The 17,773-nt window shown below is 40.4% G+C and overlaps 1 protein-coding gene across 1 annotated transcript in view; it reads left to right on the forward strand.

Annotated features, from left to right (window-relative positions):
- The first annotated feature begins 3,335 nt into the window (after nucleotides 1-3,335).
- Nucleotides 3,336-17,773, forward strand: part of LOC117831636 (ankyrin-1-like) — a 108,666-nt gene continuing 94,228 nt past the window's right edge. Inside the window, exon 1 of the mRNA XM_034710421.1 lies at nucleotides 3,336-3,484. Within this exon, the coding sequence (XP_034566312.1) occupies nucleotides 3,359-3,484 (126 nt within the window). The 5' untranslated portion in view covers nucleotides 3,336-3,358. The remainder of the gene's footprint in view (nucleotides 3,485-17,773) is intronic.

The raw sequence follows: 17,773 nt of genomic DNA on the forward strand, positions 1-17,773 counted from the left end.
ACATAGGAGGTCTAGACCACTCTATGTCAAATTATGAACAGAGACCCAACACCAAGACAGGGTAAGACTCAGTCTGACCCCACCTTAATCCATCATGAGCATTGCACATCGCAGTATTTAGCTAGTTACAGTGGTGAGGAAAAACTTCCTTTTAACAGGCAGAAACCTCAGGCAGAACCATTTTATATATATTTTATATTATTCCCCTCGTTCCCGTTATCACGGACCAATCATAGCTAATCTCCAATCCTCTGTCCTGATTGGTTAAGGGGCGGCCCCTGCTTTGTCCTCCGATTGGTTATGAATCTGGCACTATCATGACTGCACACGCCAATCTGTGTTGGGGGGATAAGAGGAAATCTGTTTGGGAGGGATAGTGTTGACATTCAAAGTCCCTCTGTCTGAACTGATGTTTACTCTGTGACTACCAACAGCAGCTTTAAACAGAAGCATTAAGTCATATAGCTTGCGAGTTAGCAATTCAGGGTCAAAATGTAGTTTGTAGACCCTAACTTCTGAGGTGCACAATTTCAGCCACCTACCTCTTGTTTTGGGACTCAGTATTTCATATTATTTCTAAGAGGAGAGGCACAACAATGAAGGAGGGGAACATTTAGGCTACAGTAGATGTTAATGATTACATCAGAGGAAAACTGTTGCTCATGCCATAATCAGAAAAAAATCACAGTTTAAAAAAAATGATCACTAGATTTCAATTTTTGGTGGTGGACTGTGGGTCAAGATGTTGAAATACTGTAACTGTACTACTCACACTAGCTGTGTAATGTATCAGAGTATAAGTGTAATTCAGGGAGGAATTCAAATATGTTTTGTGTTAATACTAAAGTGATAAATGCAGAACACATTCAGGTGTTGGTAGCATAAAGATGCATGCAGCACTAACATTATGAAAGTACAGCCGTGCTATCATAATTAAGTCATTAGAACTCTGAGAACAAATGGAATACTTGCAATCTGACAAACAATGGCAGAATGTGTTTCATTCAGAGATGCCTTTTTTTTATAATAACATCAATTTTTAAAGTCATTTTTTTCAATCGTTAGTTGCCATGAAAGGCAGGATGTCAGTTTTCTGAAGAACAATGTTAGGTGATGCATATTTAATGAAAAATGTGGCAGATTTCTTGCAGAGATCAAGGACACATGAGCTCTCCTCTTCCAAAGTGAGTTGTTGTGGCAGCACAAAGAATTTCATACTCCGCTTCATTCATGCAAGTCTCTGATTGACCGGTCTTGTAAAATATGTGCGCTCACCAATTTGACACATTACTGAATAAACCTCTAAAGCAGGATCAGATGTGTGCAAAGAAACCCATTGCCTGTTTACTCTTTATGATATACACATAGCCTTTGGGTCATTTAGAAGTATTACTCTGGCTATGCTGACAGCTTTTCCTCAGGACCATTGCGCTTTTTAGGCCAATCTAGAGTGCTGTGAGGGGGCTACGGCATTATTTAGTTTATTACCTCCAGCTTGATAGGTCCATTAGCACTAGGCTCAAGGAAACACAAAAGCTGTCACTTGAATGAAAGTAATATATTGAGTCCACAAAGAAAACACAATAGCAACCCCTGATGGGAAAAGGAAAAATGTCCGTCAAAATATTCCAGAGGGAATATCCTGTTTTAAATATTGACACAGTATTGATTTCATGGCTTTTAGATTGGAAAGATGGAGGAGATTAAATGCTAATCTTTGCGTGGTTGATTTCCAGAGGATGTAATATTTATGTATTCCCTGTGAGATCTATTTTTTGTATGCTATGCTGCGTGTACATTTTAACATCTTTCTGCAAGATGTTGTAGAAGCAGGAGGGGGGATTAATAAGAGAGAGTCAGAGTTTGATGTCAGGCGATCTTCTGTCTTTGAAAAAAGATGCCATGGAAAGTAAATGCATTAGAGTACGGCATGAATATACAATGAGCTGTAACTGTTACACAATTTTTAGCATGTAAGAATATTTCCATTTTGCCTCTCAGGAAAAATGACACTAAAACTAAAGCTGTCAAGACAACATATCATACTTTTTATTGAGGTAGGTAATGAGCTGAAAAATACCAGCCACATAGGAATAATAATTGATTGATTAATTATTAATTGAGTTATTAAATTGACTTCAGATTGGTTTGGAATAGCAAGTCATTTTGGAGTGAAACAGGAGCAATGAAAGGACTTGATTACGTAGGCCAGTCACCATCCTTCTGCCCATAACATCTGTAAATCATTACATATATTCATGCTATTGTTAACTCATTGCAACATCAAACAGCCATGCATGGTCTCCTGATGCGACAGAAACAGGGAAAGTGGTGGAATGAAAAAGGGAGGGAGAGGACATGCAGTTTTTATGAAGTATTCATGTTGTTGATGTTTTCCTCTCTGTCTGCTGCTGACACTGAAACAGGAGGGAAGTGGGGAAGTGGGCTGCTGTAAATGTTAATGTTAATGTTAATGTATGGCCACCTCACCACCAGTCACTGATAGTAAAAAGGACAAGGTTGGGCAAAAAAAGAGAGAAGAAATCATGCTGCATTAGAACATGCACTCTACTGAAACGTAGTATTTAATAAAAGATGGTATCCATTTCTCTTTAATAAGATGCCATGCCTCTCACTACTGTTCTTTCTCTCCATCTGTTTCCAGGAAGGAGGTGCCATGGTCAGAGAAAAGGGAGACGTGAGAAAAAAAATAAATCTGAAGGCATTTTGCAGCTTTGGCGCCCTCATCTTTTGTACCTCACTTTTGCACAGAAACAACAGCTCTTGTGAAAGAACAGCTTATAGCCAAGAGGAACACTGTGAAGAAAGAGACTGAGCAGTAGGAAGAGGAGGACATTTGACTGATAAAAAGAGGGAGCTCTGCTGCAGGATCCCCACCGTGCTGAACAGGACTGCGTGACTGGTCTGTGCAAGCGGAGGGAGTGAGGGAGGAGAGAGGAGGGAAGGGTAGAAGGTAGGAAAAAAGGAGGGGGGGAGGGGAGCCAATTCAGCGCAGTGCAAGCTGACTGGATGAGTAGCAGCCGCGGCACAGGCAGCAGCATCAGCACCACTAGCCGTAGCATCTTTCTTTGTGGCTGCTGGAGGCTGTCTAGTGGCTGCCGTAGCATCAACATCCTCCACACACACACACAGATATCTGGACACAGAGGACTCCCCCTGCCTGCTTTACACACACACACACATGTCGTGGTGGCCACCAGAGACGAGGTAGTAAGTGACGGGGCACGGGGGATAGAGGGACACAGGAGGAGGAAACAGGGACGACTGGTGGCAGTGCAAACGAGAGGAGGGCTGGAGCAACGGTGACTGGAGCAGCGGCAGCAGTAGCAGCGGCACCATGGCGCAAGCCGCCAAGCAGCTCCGCAAGACCAAGGACCTTGCGGAGGCCGCCGCCCAGGAGCAGAGGGAGAAGGAGGAGGAAAAGTTAAAAAAGAGGAATCGATCCAGGGATCGCAGGCGCAAGGTATGGCATGCAATTTCAAGAGACAGGGGAGGTGACGATGTTTCTTACATCCATCTTGCCCCTCTACATGCCTTTCTCCATCTCTCTGACAGTCTCTCTCTCTTTTACTGCATGTATTGTGCAAGACTAGTGAGGATGCAATTACACATGTATAATTACACAGTTGGTCCTGCGGCCTCAGCTGGTGCGTGTGTCTGTTTGTGTAGGTTAACCAGTCAAGCACATATGCTCTGGTACAGGTTGTGTTCCCTCGGTTATATTGATATAGGGCATGGAAAAGGAGGCTGTGCATGACTGGAATGTCGTTAGAGGTGTGACCAATTTAGGCTGTTGGTTAAATAACAGGCAATGTCATTTTCTCTTGTTAGAATGTAGCCTTACATGGGTGCAGCTCATTCATATTAATGCAATGGAAGTAAAGTGAGAAGCACATATGAGAAATTCTGTGCACATAATCACGTCTCCATTAACATGCTCTGCATGCTCTGTTCTTTGACACACAGATGTGTTGCTTTTAGATTTAGTGTCTTCCCCATATCACATTTTTTTTTTACTGGGGGAGATATAAAATGGAGGGGGAAGATGGAGGAACACTAACAGTACATGCAATGTTCACCCATCTGTATATGTGTTTTCGGTATCTGTAGGCTGCATGCATGGTTCAATTAAAAATCCTCAGCTTGTCAATATATGTTATATTAGTTTAAGCCGGTGAGATTCGTTGTGCAGTGTATTATCGTTTGAACATGTTGTCACAAACTAGGCTTGCAGGGTATCATCCTGCAGGCATGAGAGTTCTCACTCACCCCTCCGTCTCACCTCCCCACTGCACTCTCCCTCTCTGACTGTTGCCTCTGGGTGCAGATTATATTGGGGTTGTGCCGCCGTGCACTTATGCCTTGTAGCACTGACATGATGTACGAACCGTGCAACGCACCATGAAACACACAAGTTAAATATTTAAAAGAATATCTAATTCCTCTGGTTATTTCACAACTATATGCGGTTGTCTCATCGTTCAGATGCCAGCTCTCTGTTCCTGCAATATGTCTGTTTGCACATATCAATGTGCAGATGGTGGCAACAGAGAGGATTGACAGGTGTCTTCTTAGTCACTTTGAAAGATGTTTGCATGTGTTGTGTGAAATATAGACAGCAAGTGTTTGTTAGTAAGATAGAAGCACAAAGAAAGGAGCCAGTCTTGAATGGATTCTGCAGAGGCTGTGGGGTTATTGAGTGCAAACCTTAGTCTTTATCATATCAACATTTTTGTCCTGACTGCAAAGCAGCACGATTTGCTCGGCTTTTCTTGGACAGTGCAGTCGGCATTTAGCCATATGTTCAGCTTCATTTATGAGTTTTCTTCTGGTTGAAGAAGGTGGATGTTGTAGTGGTGAAAATGATGTGGTGTAGTGAAATATTGTTTATTCTACTGTAAACACAATATCAATTGTAAAGGCACTCTCTTTAACCATTGTATACATTTTCATCTCATATATCTGACACTCTTTGAAATCATAGCTTTAATCAATTGTCTTACTAAAGAACAGGTGTAACCAGGTGAAATAGGCAGTTATGTTAAGTTTGCCCAATGGAAGGGCATTTATAACAAAAGTTCTAAAAAAGTGATCAGTTCATACAAAGATAAAGGAAAAAGTGTCATGAATCAACAGGATTCACTCGTCCTAGACTGGATATCAGTGGACTGAGAAGGAAGTGATCTTAGTTTCCACAATTTGCTTGGTAAGCCCATAGAGAAGGTGTCTGCTAGGAAAAATGCTGAACTGTTCCAGTGATTGAGGACCAAAAACAAGTTTGTTATGGAAATGTGAGATCTTGGCATTGCCCCTGCAGCTGTAAATACTGAACACTCTGATCTGATAACACTGACAAAATGTGACATTTTATACTTGTTGTAACAAGTCAGGGAACGCAATACTTCTAGGTAGTGGTAGCGGGGGGCACATCAGTGCAGCTAATGCAATTTGGAAAATATCCATTAATTCCCAATCACAACATGAAAGAGATAAGACAGATTTTCAGAACAAATAATCCTGTGGCAGCACTTGGAACGCATGAAACTGGAGTAGAGAGTGCTTATCAGTTCTTCATATCACACATTTCTTTTAAAGAAGATAGACAATGATTGACCTGTTACAGATACATGACATGGTTTTACTAGAAACGTAATGACAGTAAAACCTCACTACATGTTAACACCTCGATAACACAGTCCATGGTGTGATATTTATTGTGATATTTAAAAAAACATCAAACGAAGACTTGAAAAAATGTAATTTCTATTACTGCTCTGCTTGCTTCAGGCAGTTTAACCCCTTTACTTTAGCCTTAGTCTCTTTTTAGACACCTGGTAACCATGTTTGACTTAAGTATGGCAGTGATGGGAATATACTTTAGCTTCAGCATGTTTACAACCCTTTTGAATCCTCCGTTGTCGCCCACAGATGATGGCCGTAGGTCTTTGGCGATATATTCAGCGATACATCTTGTGATCTCTTGAGCTCCCACACTGTCGTGGGGGAGTGAGGCTGTAAACGCTTCCTTTGGAATTTTTTGGCCTGGCTGGATATTTATTCCTCGCATCTTCTCAATCCTTATCCGGGTGACATTAGCTAAGTGGCCTCATATGACTCATATGTGCAGGTCACCACAGATTGGCAGTATCTACATGTTGATATGTGTTTGTCCATCACCTTTTCTCTTTCCTCATCTCTTGACACGAGGAAACCAAAATGCTTCCCCACATCAGATTTAAAAAGCCGCTGGAGCATCCACAATTTCAAAACCGTCTGTCTGTTCTCTAGCCACAGTAGTGCCGGCGCTGCCATTTTTGCTGTACTACATTTAAGGCGGAAAGCAGAGCAGAAAGGATGATGGGCACACATGGGACCATGGTCTCTGTAGTTCCCACTTCCTGCTACTCTGCTACTCTGTGGCTGAAATAAAACTGCTATTCTTGCCTGGAAGAGAGATCCTTTCACACATTCACAGGTGCACAACAGTGTAGAGACACTTTCATTTTCACAATATAGATAAATTAAGGATATTGTTACATCAGCAAATAGCACTGAATGTGAGAGGATTCAAATACAGTAACAGTAAACACATTTTGATTGTATGACTATAAATATTTGAAAAAAGTTTCAAGTAGATGCAAAAAAGGATGTTCCACTGAGTCCAAGATACTGTAAGTTGAAGCAGATGTGTGTCTAACATGAGTCTGGTTCTGCTCGAGGTTTCTGTCTGTTAAAAGGAAGTTTGTCCTTGCCACTGTAACTTGCTAAATACTGCAAGGTGAAATGCTCATAGTGGATTAAGATGAGACAATATCTAGTCCTGTCTTAAGAGGGGACTGGATCTTATCCTGTCTTGATGTTGGGTCTTAATAATTGAACATAGAGTGGTCTAGACCTGCTCTGTTTGTAAAAGTGTCTTAAGATAATGTTATGTATGTTTTGTTGTGATTCGGCGTGATACAAATTAAGATTGATTGATTAATTGACTAATGAGTCATGAATATTTTTTGGCAAACATTGGCAGATAAGTCAAGTCAACTTTATTTATATAGCACATTTAAAAACAACCAGTGTTGGCCAAAGTGCTTTACAAGGTAAAAAGTAAAAATTACATGAAGACAACAATAAACAACAACACAACAGGATATTAATGTCCTCTTCACGAGGAGAAGGCCAAAGAGAAGAGATGGGTCTTCAACAAAGATTTAAAACATTCAACAGTTGGGGCCGATCTTAATTGGAGTGGCAAGCCATTCCAGAGCTTGGGGGCCGCTGCTGCAAAGGCTCGGTCTCCCCGGGTTTTAAGGCGACTTTTAGGCACATCCAGGAGCAGCTGGTTTGTTGACCTCAGTGCTCGGGTTGGGTTGTGAGCATGGAGAAGATCAGCCAAGTAGGATGGTGCCAATCCATTTAGGGCCTTGTATGTTAAAAGTGCAACTTTAAAATCAATCCTGTGACGGACTGGGAGCCAGTGGAGAGCACGCAGCACAGGTGTGATGTGCTCCCTCTTTTTCCTGCCAGTCAGGAGGCGAGCTGCCGCATTCTGTACAAGCTGCAGGCGCTGAATAGACGCCATGTCTAAGCCGACATACAAAGAATTACAATAATCAAGCCTAGCCGTAATAAAGGCATGTACAACTCTCTCTAGATCCTTAGGAGGGAGATATGCCTTCACCTTCGCTATGAGTCTCAGCTGGAAGAAGCTGGACTGAACCACAGAAGAGATTTGTTTCCTAAATTTGAAGGCACTATCAAAATGAACTCCAAGGCTCTTTACAGAGGAGTGAACATTTGCTGCGAGAGGGCCGAGAGTGCTCCCATTGAACTGTTGGGGCTGTCCAAATACAATGACCTCAGTCTTTTCCTCGTTAAGGTGCAGAAAATTTAGGCTCAGCCATAACTTTACCTCTTTCAAACAGTTGAATAAGGACTGCAGGGATCCATTCCTCTTTAAGCTGAACGGCATATAAATTTGCACATCATCAGCATAACAATGAAAAGAGACGCCATATTTCTGGAAAATAGATCCCAGGGGCAGCATATACAATGAGAACAGGATAGGGCCCAAAACAGACCCCTGAGGAACACCACAAGTAAGAGGGGCTGTCCCAGAGGAAAAATCTCCCAGATGGACAGAGAAACTTCTGTCTGTCAGGTAGGATTGAAACCAACTGAGTGCTAAACCCTTAATTCCACAACTATCAAGGCGTGGCAGGAGAATTGTGTGGTCGACAGTGTCAAACGCAGCAGATAGGTCCAAAAGTACCAAAATGACAGAGTCACCCGAGTCAACAGTTAAAATCACATCATTAAAAACTCTTAAAAGTGCAGTTTCTGATAACTTGACAAAGACTAATGTTTTAAACTCTGGAGCATTGTATATGTTTGTTTCAGTGTAAGTAGGCTTGTTCTGTTTCTCTTGTTCCCTTTGGTAACCTCACATATCTCACTTGGATACCTTTGTTTTCTGACTTTTTATCAACTTAGTTTAGGGTTTCTGACCCAATCCTTGAAACCTGTACCCTGTAAAGTAGTAGAATGATATACAGCTTATATAACTCATCTTAAAGTAAAAACATTAGAAGAATCAGAATCAGAATCAGCTTTATTGGCCAGGTATGCTTGAACACACAAGGAATTTGACTTAGGTAAACAGTGCTCTCTTTGTACAAGGCATAAGAATAAGACATACAAATACAAAATAAAATACAAATAATAAAGAACATTAGTTATTATTGAGTAGTCCAGTTCTTATTACCAGTTCTTATTACCTGAAGGTTGAAAGCAGAAATATTTTGAGAATTGTTGCTCCTCCTCATCATGACCCTGACATTTTATCAAGACTTCATCATAAGAAATAACATATAATAATTGTCAAAATAATCTAAATAGCATTCTAGTATTTTACGTTGCCAAGCCTCATTTGATTTATCGTTACAAATCAATCAACTGTTCTGTTTAAGATTTTTTTTTTTAGCCCATTGATTCCTCTTTATTAGAACTGTATCCTCATGGAGTGCTTTGAGAAGCCTTGACATTTTACTTAGCATCACTGTAGAGTAAAAAAGTATGCAAACTCAAGGAGAATTTCCATCTGTTCAAAATATTTGGCTTGTTTTATAATACTCTGAAAACGACTTAAAATGATTTTCATTAAATTTAGTTTTTATATATGAACAACACAATCTCATTAGTTTCATCATTTTTTAATTGAGAGGATGAAAATGATTTCAGAGAATCCCTCTTTCTCACTGTCATCAGAAGCATATCATTGTTTAAGGAGCATTTCATGTTGCCATAAGGAAGGTCCCCATCACTGCTTGACTCTTTGCTTTAATGACTCCACTCTCACCTCAATCATTTACCATCTCTCTCTCTCTCTCTCTCTCTCTCTCTCTCTCTCTCTCTCTCTCTCTCTCTCTCTCTCTCTCTCTCTCTCTCTCTCTCTGCGTCTGTCTCCAGTAGATTGTTTCTATGCACTAAAAAAGGAAGATGAAGCAAGTCAAAGAGACAGAGAGAGAAAGAAAGAAGAGGCACAGGCAGGTCTTAATGTTCCCGGGTTGTTAATTAGCTCCATTCGATGTAAATCAAACTCGGCAGCATGGCATCTCTCCTCTCTACTTCTCCTCTTGCACAAAGGTCATTCACCACAGTGCCAACAGAGATACTATCATAACTCTGAATGGAGTGGACGTTAATTTAGTTAAAGAATCTGCAAAGAAAGTGCAGAGGCATTCTGCCATCTGGGCTGCTTTAGATGCCTTTCATACAGCTGCAGAGTCTGGAGTTTGAAACTGATCTAACCATTTCTCACTTTTGTTTAGAATTTGAAAACAAAGAACACGTTTCAGTTAAAGAGCAGGAATGCTAATGAAGCAAACTGAAATCACATATATATAATGTGCAATCACAGGGATGATTTGTGCAATAATGTATAATGGAATCATGAAGTTGTATTCAACCTGATAAAATAGTAACAGTACATTTACTAAGGGTGGAAAAAACTTTGCTAACACACAGTTCAAGCAGTACTTTTCTTTCGACCTGTCCCTGTGACTGTAAAAGGCAGCTGTGCAACAAGTTATAACAGGCTGGATATACACTGATGACTAGGAATGGAGCTCTAATGGTTATACTTGCTGGTCAGGGGTGCTGGTTGGCTCAAACAAGCAAAAGGCCTTTACAAAGGAGAGCACGGTTAGAGATATGTGAAAACAAAAATCTGTTGATTTCTTCAAGGGTTGTCTCACGTCAGTGATAGGTAATGTACTGGTTTCAATGCATTCAATGCTGTCACGTTCTGCCGTGACATGGATTTTGTAAAACCCTTATCTTTTTGATTTTTGAACACATATGGTTTGGTCTGTCACACATGACAGAGATTCACTTTCTGTTGCAGCCATGGCAGCAGGTGAAAAAAACTATTTAGATCGAACCCCTGTCAAAGCAGAGGCAGAGCTGGTTCACTAATCAGAGGTCACCACCTTCTGTCAGTGGTTACAGTGAAAGTGCATTGGGTCACAGCAATAGAGTAGCATGTGTCTGCAGACCCAGAGGCTGCACACTCACGGTCCCATTTCTGGGATTGCAATTCCAGCCGTTGTTGTTGGCTACGGCGCTAGTGCATTGGATATTCATCTCTGATAAACAGATCTACCTGCTTAAAAGTAGGGATGCACCGATCCGATCCTTGTATCGGAAATCGGCTAGATCGGACTCAAAAAGCTAGATCGGATAGCGGTGACAAGGGGCCGATATATAGTGCCGATCCATATGGCAGATCCATGTGTCTCCTACATCATCAGCGCAGACTGGTCTGTGCATTTTTTGCCCTGGGGAGCATGATGGAGGATAACTACAGAAGCTCTGCAGTTTAGCTGCATGTCACGCTTCTTTTAAGAACTCCACCGGAAACTTGAAACATGTGCAGTGCTAATGTTTTGACGGATGGCAGTCACCCTGAAAAACATAATGGGAGCCCAAAGGAAGAAGTTTACCTGAACTGTAGCTGACTGCAAAGAAGCAAGAAACCTTCTATAAATGGATTCAAAGTGTGAAAAAACAGACAGGTTATTGGATGTAATTGTTCCACATCCTTGAAATAAAGGGATCCCAGCCTCTGGTTTAGTACTTGGAACCCATGTACAGTTCACCATCAAGTCAGAATAGCCTGAAGTTGCCACATGATTCTATCCTCACATTAAGGAATAAAGATTGTTAAATCAATACCAGGATCGGATTGGCTAGTATCGGTATTGGCAGATACCAAAGCCCAGGTATTGATATCTGTAGCGGGACCTAAAAAGTAGGATTGGTGCATCCCTACTTAAAAGTGTTCCAACTGATGACTTGGTCGTCTTAAGTCCAGAACGATCAACAGTCTCAGTCTGTGATTATTGTCAAAGGAGCAACTTTTTGATCGAGGCAGATGGCTGTCTGACATGATTCTGGTTCTGCTCAAGGTTTCTGCCTGTTAAAAGGAAGTTTTTCCTTGCTGCTGTAACTTGCTAAATGCTGCAAGGTGCAATGCTCATGGTAGATTAAGATGAGATAAGTCTAAGTCCTGTCTGTAAGAGGAGACTGGGTTGTATCCTATCTTGATGTTGGGTCTTTGTTAATAATCTTACATAGAGTATGGTCGAGACCTGCCCTGTTTGTAAAAGCGTCTTGAGATAACCTGACAAATTCTTCACAGTCTAAATCCCTGAGTTGTTTATTAGTTGAAATACTTTTATTCTGAAACAGCCATGTCAGGAAATGGCATGTTTTCAGCATTAGTAATTTGATATAACTCAAACAGATGTGGAGAAATCCAAATGAGGAAGCAGGAGAGAAATTAAAATTCAGGTCACACAGATTCAGTCAGAAGCTACAACATACTGAGAACTAATCACACAGTGGTTTATAGAAACATCTTTCTGTAGTCTCATGCACAGAGATGGGTTGAGTATTTGTCTCGCAGGCTTGCATGTGGCAGGCTTTTCTTCTTGTAACTCTGGGATATGATAGTGTCACTACATCAATTAAAAAACAATACAAAAAAACCTATTAAACTTTAGGTCATATTGCCCACCCATGTCACATGTAGGTCTTGTAAGGATGGTCATGTACATGTTAGATTAGAGTTACTGCTTTTGTCACCCACTTAATGTCACCAATTGACTCAAAACAATCCACCAATAAGGGATGCTACAAAGAAAAACTTTAGGAGCCTCTTCCAACACTCTTATAAATTTAAACCGATCCCTCTCATCCCATTTTGTTCTCAGATTCCCTACTCTCCTCTTCCATTTTCTTTCTATATCTTTTTATCCTTCTATACCAGGGGTGTCAAACATGCGGCCTGCGGGCCAAAACCGTCCCGCCAGAGGTTCCAATCCGGCCCGCGGAATGACTTTGCAAAGTGAAAAAACTACAGACATTATATCCATTTTTCAATAAAAGTAACTACTATTTCAAATTTGTCCTCTGGGGTTGCATAAAATCATTGTGCTGCAGGGGGTCCATAATAGTCATCTTTACCTTCTTCATAATTATAACCTATCTGTTCTTTTGCAGTAAACATTACACTCTGTGTATCAGGTGAATGGGTAACCTGTGTGTTTGGTGTGTTCGCAGCAGGTTTCAGGGCTTTAAGAGTAAAATATTCAGCCCACTTTGAGACTCATCATGGCAAAAAATACAACAGCTGTTTTTGTAGAAAGATAATTCATTAAATGTGAACATTTTCAGAATTTACTTCTACTTTTTTGCACTAAAACAAAGGGAAACATTAAGAGTTGTTGTTACTTATAGGTCATTATGTTTTGATTTTACTGGTCCGGCCCACTTCAGATCAACTTGGGCTGTATGTGGCCCCTGAACTGAAATGAGTTTGACGCCCCTGTTCTATACCTTCTATGCCCGAGACCTAGACATCATCTTAAAGCCTTCCCAAACCATCAACAGCCAGAAGTTCAATGTCAAATTCAGAATCACCATACCATTAAGTTCAATAAATCATTGTCCAATTACATCCTGTTGATGGTGTGGCCCTTGCTTGTGAAATGGCTCTAAATAAAATAGATAATTGCTGCTCATCAAAAATCAAGCAGTTCAAAGGCCTACTAAAATAAATGTATTGTGTGATGTGAAGAATGAATTATGGAGGTCAATTGACGGCCACAGTGACGGAATCTATTCTTGACTCACTGGCTGTAGTCCTGCCGCTATGAATTACAATCTGACCACACTGTGGTCATTCTGTCTAGTATCATTGATCACAGCTGAATGTTTACTAGTCACCAGTCACAACAGTCCAATGACTAGTGATTGATTCTTTATTGATTTATGCTTCAATGAATTCAGGTTGTCCAGATCAAGTGGGGTTTTTTCTGCCCTGATTCCCAAATGAGTCCTTTTAGCTGCTGTTGTCTCCTGATACAGAGCCTGAAACTCAATACGCTACATTGATTTGATTATGAATGAAACTCTTGAGTAACAGCAGTAGGCTGTTATCACACTACTTCCTATTCGATTCTCTTCCAGTCTAATACTTAAGATCCTGGTGAAAACCTTTCCTGTTGATCAGCCTGTCTTTTAATACAATGAATCAGTTAATGTTTGAAGAATGTGACTTCTGAAAGTAATCTAACATTTGAAAATAGAATTTACATCCAGTTGAGGTTGTTGGAGACACATTGATACTAAGCCCCTGTACAGTGGTGCTTTTTCACTCATTATAAACAATATTTGAACAAATATAGACACCAATGCTTAAGACCAGATTTGGACTTCTCTACTGTTAATCCAATATCAGTTTTAACCTGTAATTCCCCAAAACCTGTGATTCGGTCAAATGAATTGCAGAAGCAAATCCCACAAATTTGAATTTAATCTCTGCACAAGCTAGAGACATTTCATTTGACCACAGTCAGACAAGTTGTGGTGCATACGCATCTTCAAATCGTTATGTAAGATGTAAAATGACATTGCATTGTGGTTGCAAAATTGTGGTTGTTATGATATATAGAAATATGGGTAAAATATACTAAGAATGGGGCAATGTGATCAGGGGAATATGTGAAACTGCTTGGCCATCTTCAAATTTCACTGCTGATATTTTGGGTTCATATCCAGTTCTCTATAACTAATGGGATAGACTTATCTGGGACATGAACCCTTTTATTGTAGTAACTCAGCAAGAGGCTCCTCAAGCCTTTACATTTCCCAGTTACCTCCAGGCCTGCACTTATTATCATGGATCCAAAAGATCTGCTAATGGATTGTGTGTGCTTTTCGTGCACATGTGTGTGTGCTAAGCTTACAAGTGTTTTAAGTGGAGCAGTCGGTGAGCATGCATTCACTTGTGGTTTGTGTGTGAGTAAAATAACAGCACTGCAGGGTATTTCATTCAGCTTTTATGTAACCTTATGGATACCCAGCCCCAATTATCCAAAACTTTACTTTGGCCTCTCTGCCTCTTTCTTTTCCTCTCCACTTTTATCCACACACACACAAAAAACAGGACAATGGCAGTATCATGCCCAAGGTTGGTCATTAAAAGTTGGATCATCTGCATTATAGATCATTTCAAATATTTTTAGACAAGGGAGAAATTATACGTTGCTCAGCTATTTTTGAAGTCTAAAGCTTTGGATGCAAACTAACAGATTATGCAGGTTGTTCATATCATTCCAGTGCACAGACAGAACAGTTGCACCCTGGAAGAGCAATGTAACCCTGAGGCCTGAAACAATTCCTTCAATAACTTGAGTAACCCGATTACTAAAAAGCTGTGAGGCAAATCATTTGCCTCAAGGCTTTGTTTAAATCCAGACAACTATATGACGCACTGTGTTTTGCACAGATGGTCATCTCTGTAGCACAATGGGCTTACTTCCACTGTTTCTGTAATGATGATGCGAGGCATGGACTAGGAAGAGAAAGAAGAAAATAGCAAGGAAGGGGTAAAATGAACAGACACCCAGGCCGAAAAAGAATGTCCAAGTGTGCGATCACTTCTAGTTGAAATGAGAAGAAAAAATAGTGTCTTTCTATAAAACAGAATAAGCCCAGCACTTTGTCAAGGCTGCAGCTTCTTCATCGAAAACATCAGTCTATGCATCCAGTCAACAGAGTGCACCGGTGTTTTAGTTTAAATTGTGACCCTGTTCACTGGCAACTTTTTAGTTACAGGGTGCGTGAGGTTACATTTTTTTTTAACAATGGCAACCTCTGCTGCATATGGCCAAAAGTCCCCAATCAACAGGGTTACATGTTAAACCAAAACACCAGACACAACAAGGTAAAGCTAAATTAGTTATGGCCAAATGTAAGGACTGATTAAGAATAGTGCTGCATTTGTTGAAATCGTGTGATTGGATACTTGACAGGCTGCCAATGAACATGCAGAGATTACTGATACAGTATGTACTTCTCAATTTAAAACATAAAAATATTAAGTTAATACTTTTCGAATTTTGAAAATACAGAAACAGAAATTATGTTCAGGTAACAAGTGCTCACCGTAGACTCATTGAAGATGCATGTTAACGTAAATTGTAGGCACCTGTACTCTGAGGTATCATCCTATGACCTGATCAAATCAGGTGTCACATGATAAGGAGTCATGTTGAAATCAGGTGTCACATGATAACGGGTCATGTTGAAATCAGGTGTCACATGATAAGGAGTCATGTTGAAATCAGGTGTCACATGATAAGGAGTCATGTTGAAATCAGGTGTCACATGATAAGGAGTCATGTTGAAATCAGGTGTCACATGATAAGGAGTCATGTTGAGATCAGGTGTCACATGATAAGGAGTCATGTTGAAATCAGGTGTCACATGATAAGGAGTCATGTTGAGATCAGGTGTCACATGATAAGGAGTCATGTTGAAATCAGGTGTCACATGATAGGGAGTCATGTTGAAATCAGGTGTCACATGATAAGGAGTCATGTTGAAATCAGGTGTCACATGATAAGGAGTCATGTTGAAATCATGTGTCACATGATAATGAGTCATGTTGAAACCAGGTGTCACATGATAGGGAGTCATGTTGAAATCAGGTGTCACATGATAAGGAGTCATGTTGAAATCAGGTGTCACATGATAAGGAGTCATGTTGAAATCATGTGTCACATGATAATGAGTCATGTTGAAACCAGGTGTCACATGATAAGGAGTCATGTTGAAATCAGGTGTCACATGATAAGGAGTCATGTTGAAATCAGGTGTCACATGATAAGGAGTCATGTTGAAATCAGGTGTCACATGATAAGGAGTCATGTTGAAATCAGGTGTCACACGATAAGGAGTCATGTTGAAATCAGGTGTCACATGATAAGGAGTCATGTTGAAATCAGGTGTCACATGATAACGAGTCATGTTGAAATCAGGTGTCACATGATAACGAGTCATGTTGATATCAGGTGTCACATGATAAGGAGTCATGTTGAAATCAGGTGTCACATGATAAGGAGTCATGTTGAAATCAGGTGTCACATGATAATGAGTCATGTTGAAATCAGGTGTCACATGATAAGGAGTCATGTTGAGATCAGGTGTCACATGATAAGGAGTCATGTTGAAATCAGGTGTCACATGATAATGAGTCATGTTGAAATCAGGTGTCACATGATAATGAGTCATGTTGAAATCAGGTGTCACATGATAAGGAGTCATGTTGAGATCAGGTGTCACATGATAAGGAGTCATGTTGAAATCAGGTGTCACATGATAAGGAGTCATGTTGAAATCAGGTGTCACATGATAAGGAGTCATGTTGAAATCAGGTGTCACATGATAAGGAGTCATGTTGAAATCAGGTGTCACATGATAAGGAGTCATGTTGAAATCAGGTGTCACATGATAAGGAGTCATGTTGAAATCAGGTGTCACATGATAAGGAGTCATGTTGAAATCAGGTGTCACATGATAAGGAGTCATGTTGAAATCAGGTGTCACATGATAAGGAGTCATGTTGATATCAGGTGTCACATGATAAGGAGTCATGTTGAAATCAGGTGTCACATGATAAGGAGTCATGTTGAAATCAGGTGTCACATGATAAGGAGTCATGTTGAAATCAGGTGTCACATGATAAGGAGTCATGTTGAAATCAGGTGTCACATGATAAGGAGTCATGTTGAAATCAGGTGTCACATGATAAGGAGTCATGTTGAAATCAGGTGTCACATGATAAGGAGTCATGTTGAAATCAGGTGTCACATGATAAGGAGTCATGTTGAAATCAGGTGTCACATGATAAGGAGTCATGTTGAAATCAGGTGTCACATGATAAGGAGTCATGTTGAAATCAGGTGTCACATGATAACGAGTCATGTTGAAATCAGGTGTCACATGATAACGAGTCATGTTGAAATCAGGTGTCACATGATAAGGAGTCATGTTGAAATCAGGTGTCACATGATAAGGAGTCATGTTGAAATCAGGTGTCACATGATAACGAGTCATGTTGAAATCAGGTGTCACATGATAACGAGTCATGTTGAAATCAGGTGTCACATGATAAGGAGTCATGTTGAAATCAGGTGTCACATGATAAGGAGTCATGTTGAAATCAGGTGTCACATGATAAGGAGTCATGTTGAAATCAGGTGTCACATGATAACGAGTCATGTTGAAATCAGGTGTCACATGATAAGGAGTCATGTTGAAATCAGGTGTCACATGATAAGGAGTCATGTTGAAATCAGGTGTCACATGATAAGGAGTCATGTTGAAATCAGGTGTCACATGATAATGA

This window comes from Notolabrus celidotus, chromosome 19, assembly GCF_009762535.1.
Source record: "Notolabrus celidotus isolate fNotCel1 chromosome 19, fNotCel1.pri, whole genome shotgun sequence".
NCBI classification, from domain to species: domain Eukaryota; kingdom Metazoa; phylum Chordata; class Actinopteri; order Labriformes; family Labridae; genus Notolabrus; species Notolabrus celidotus.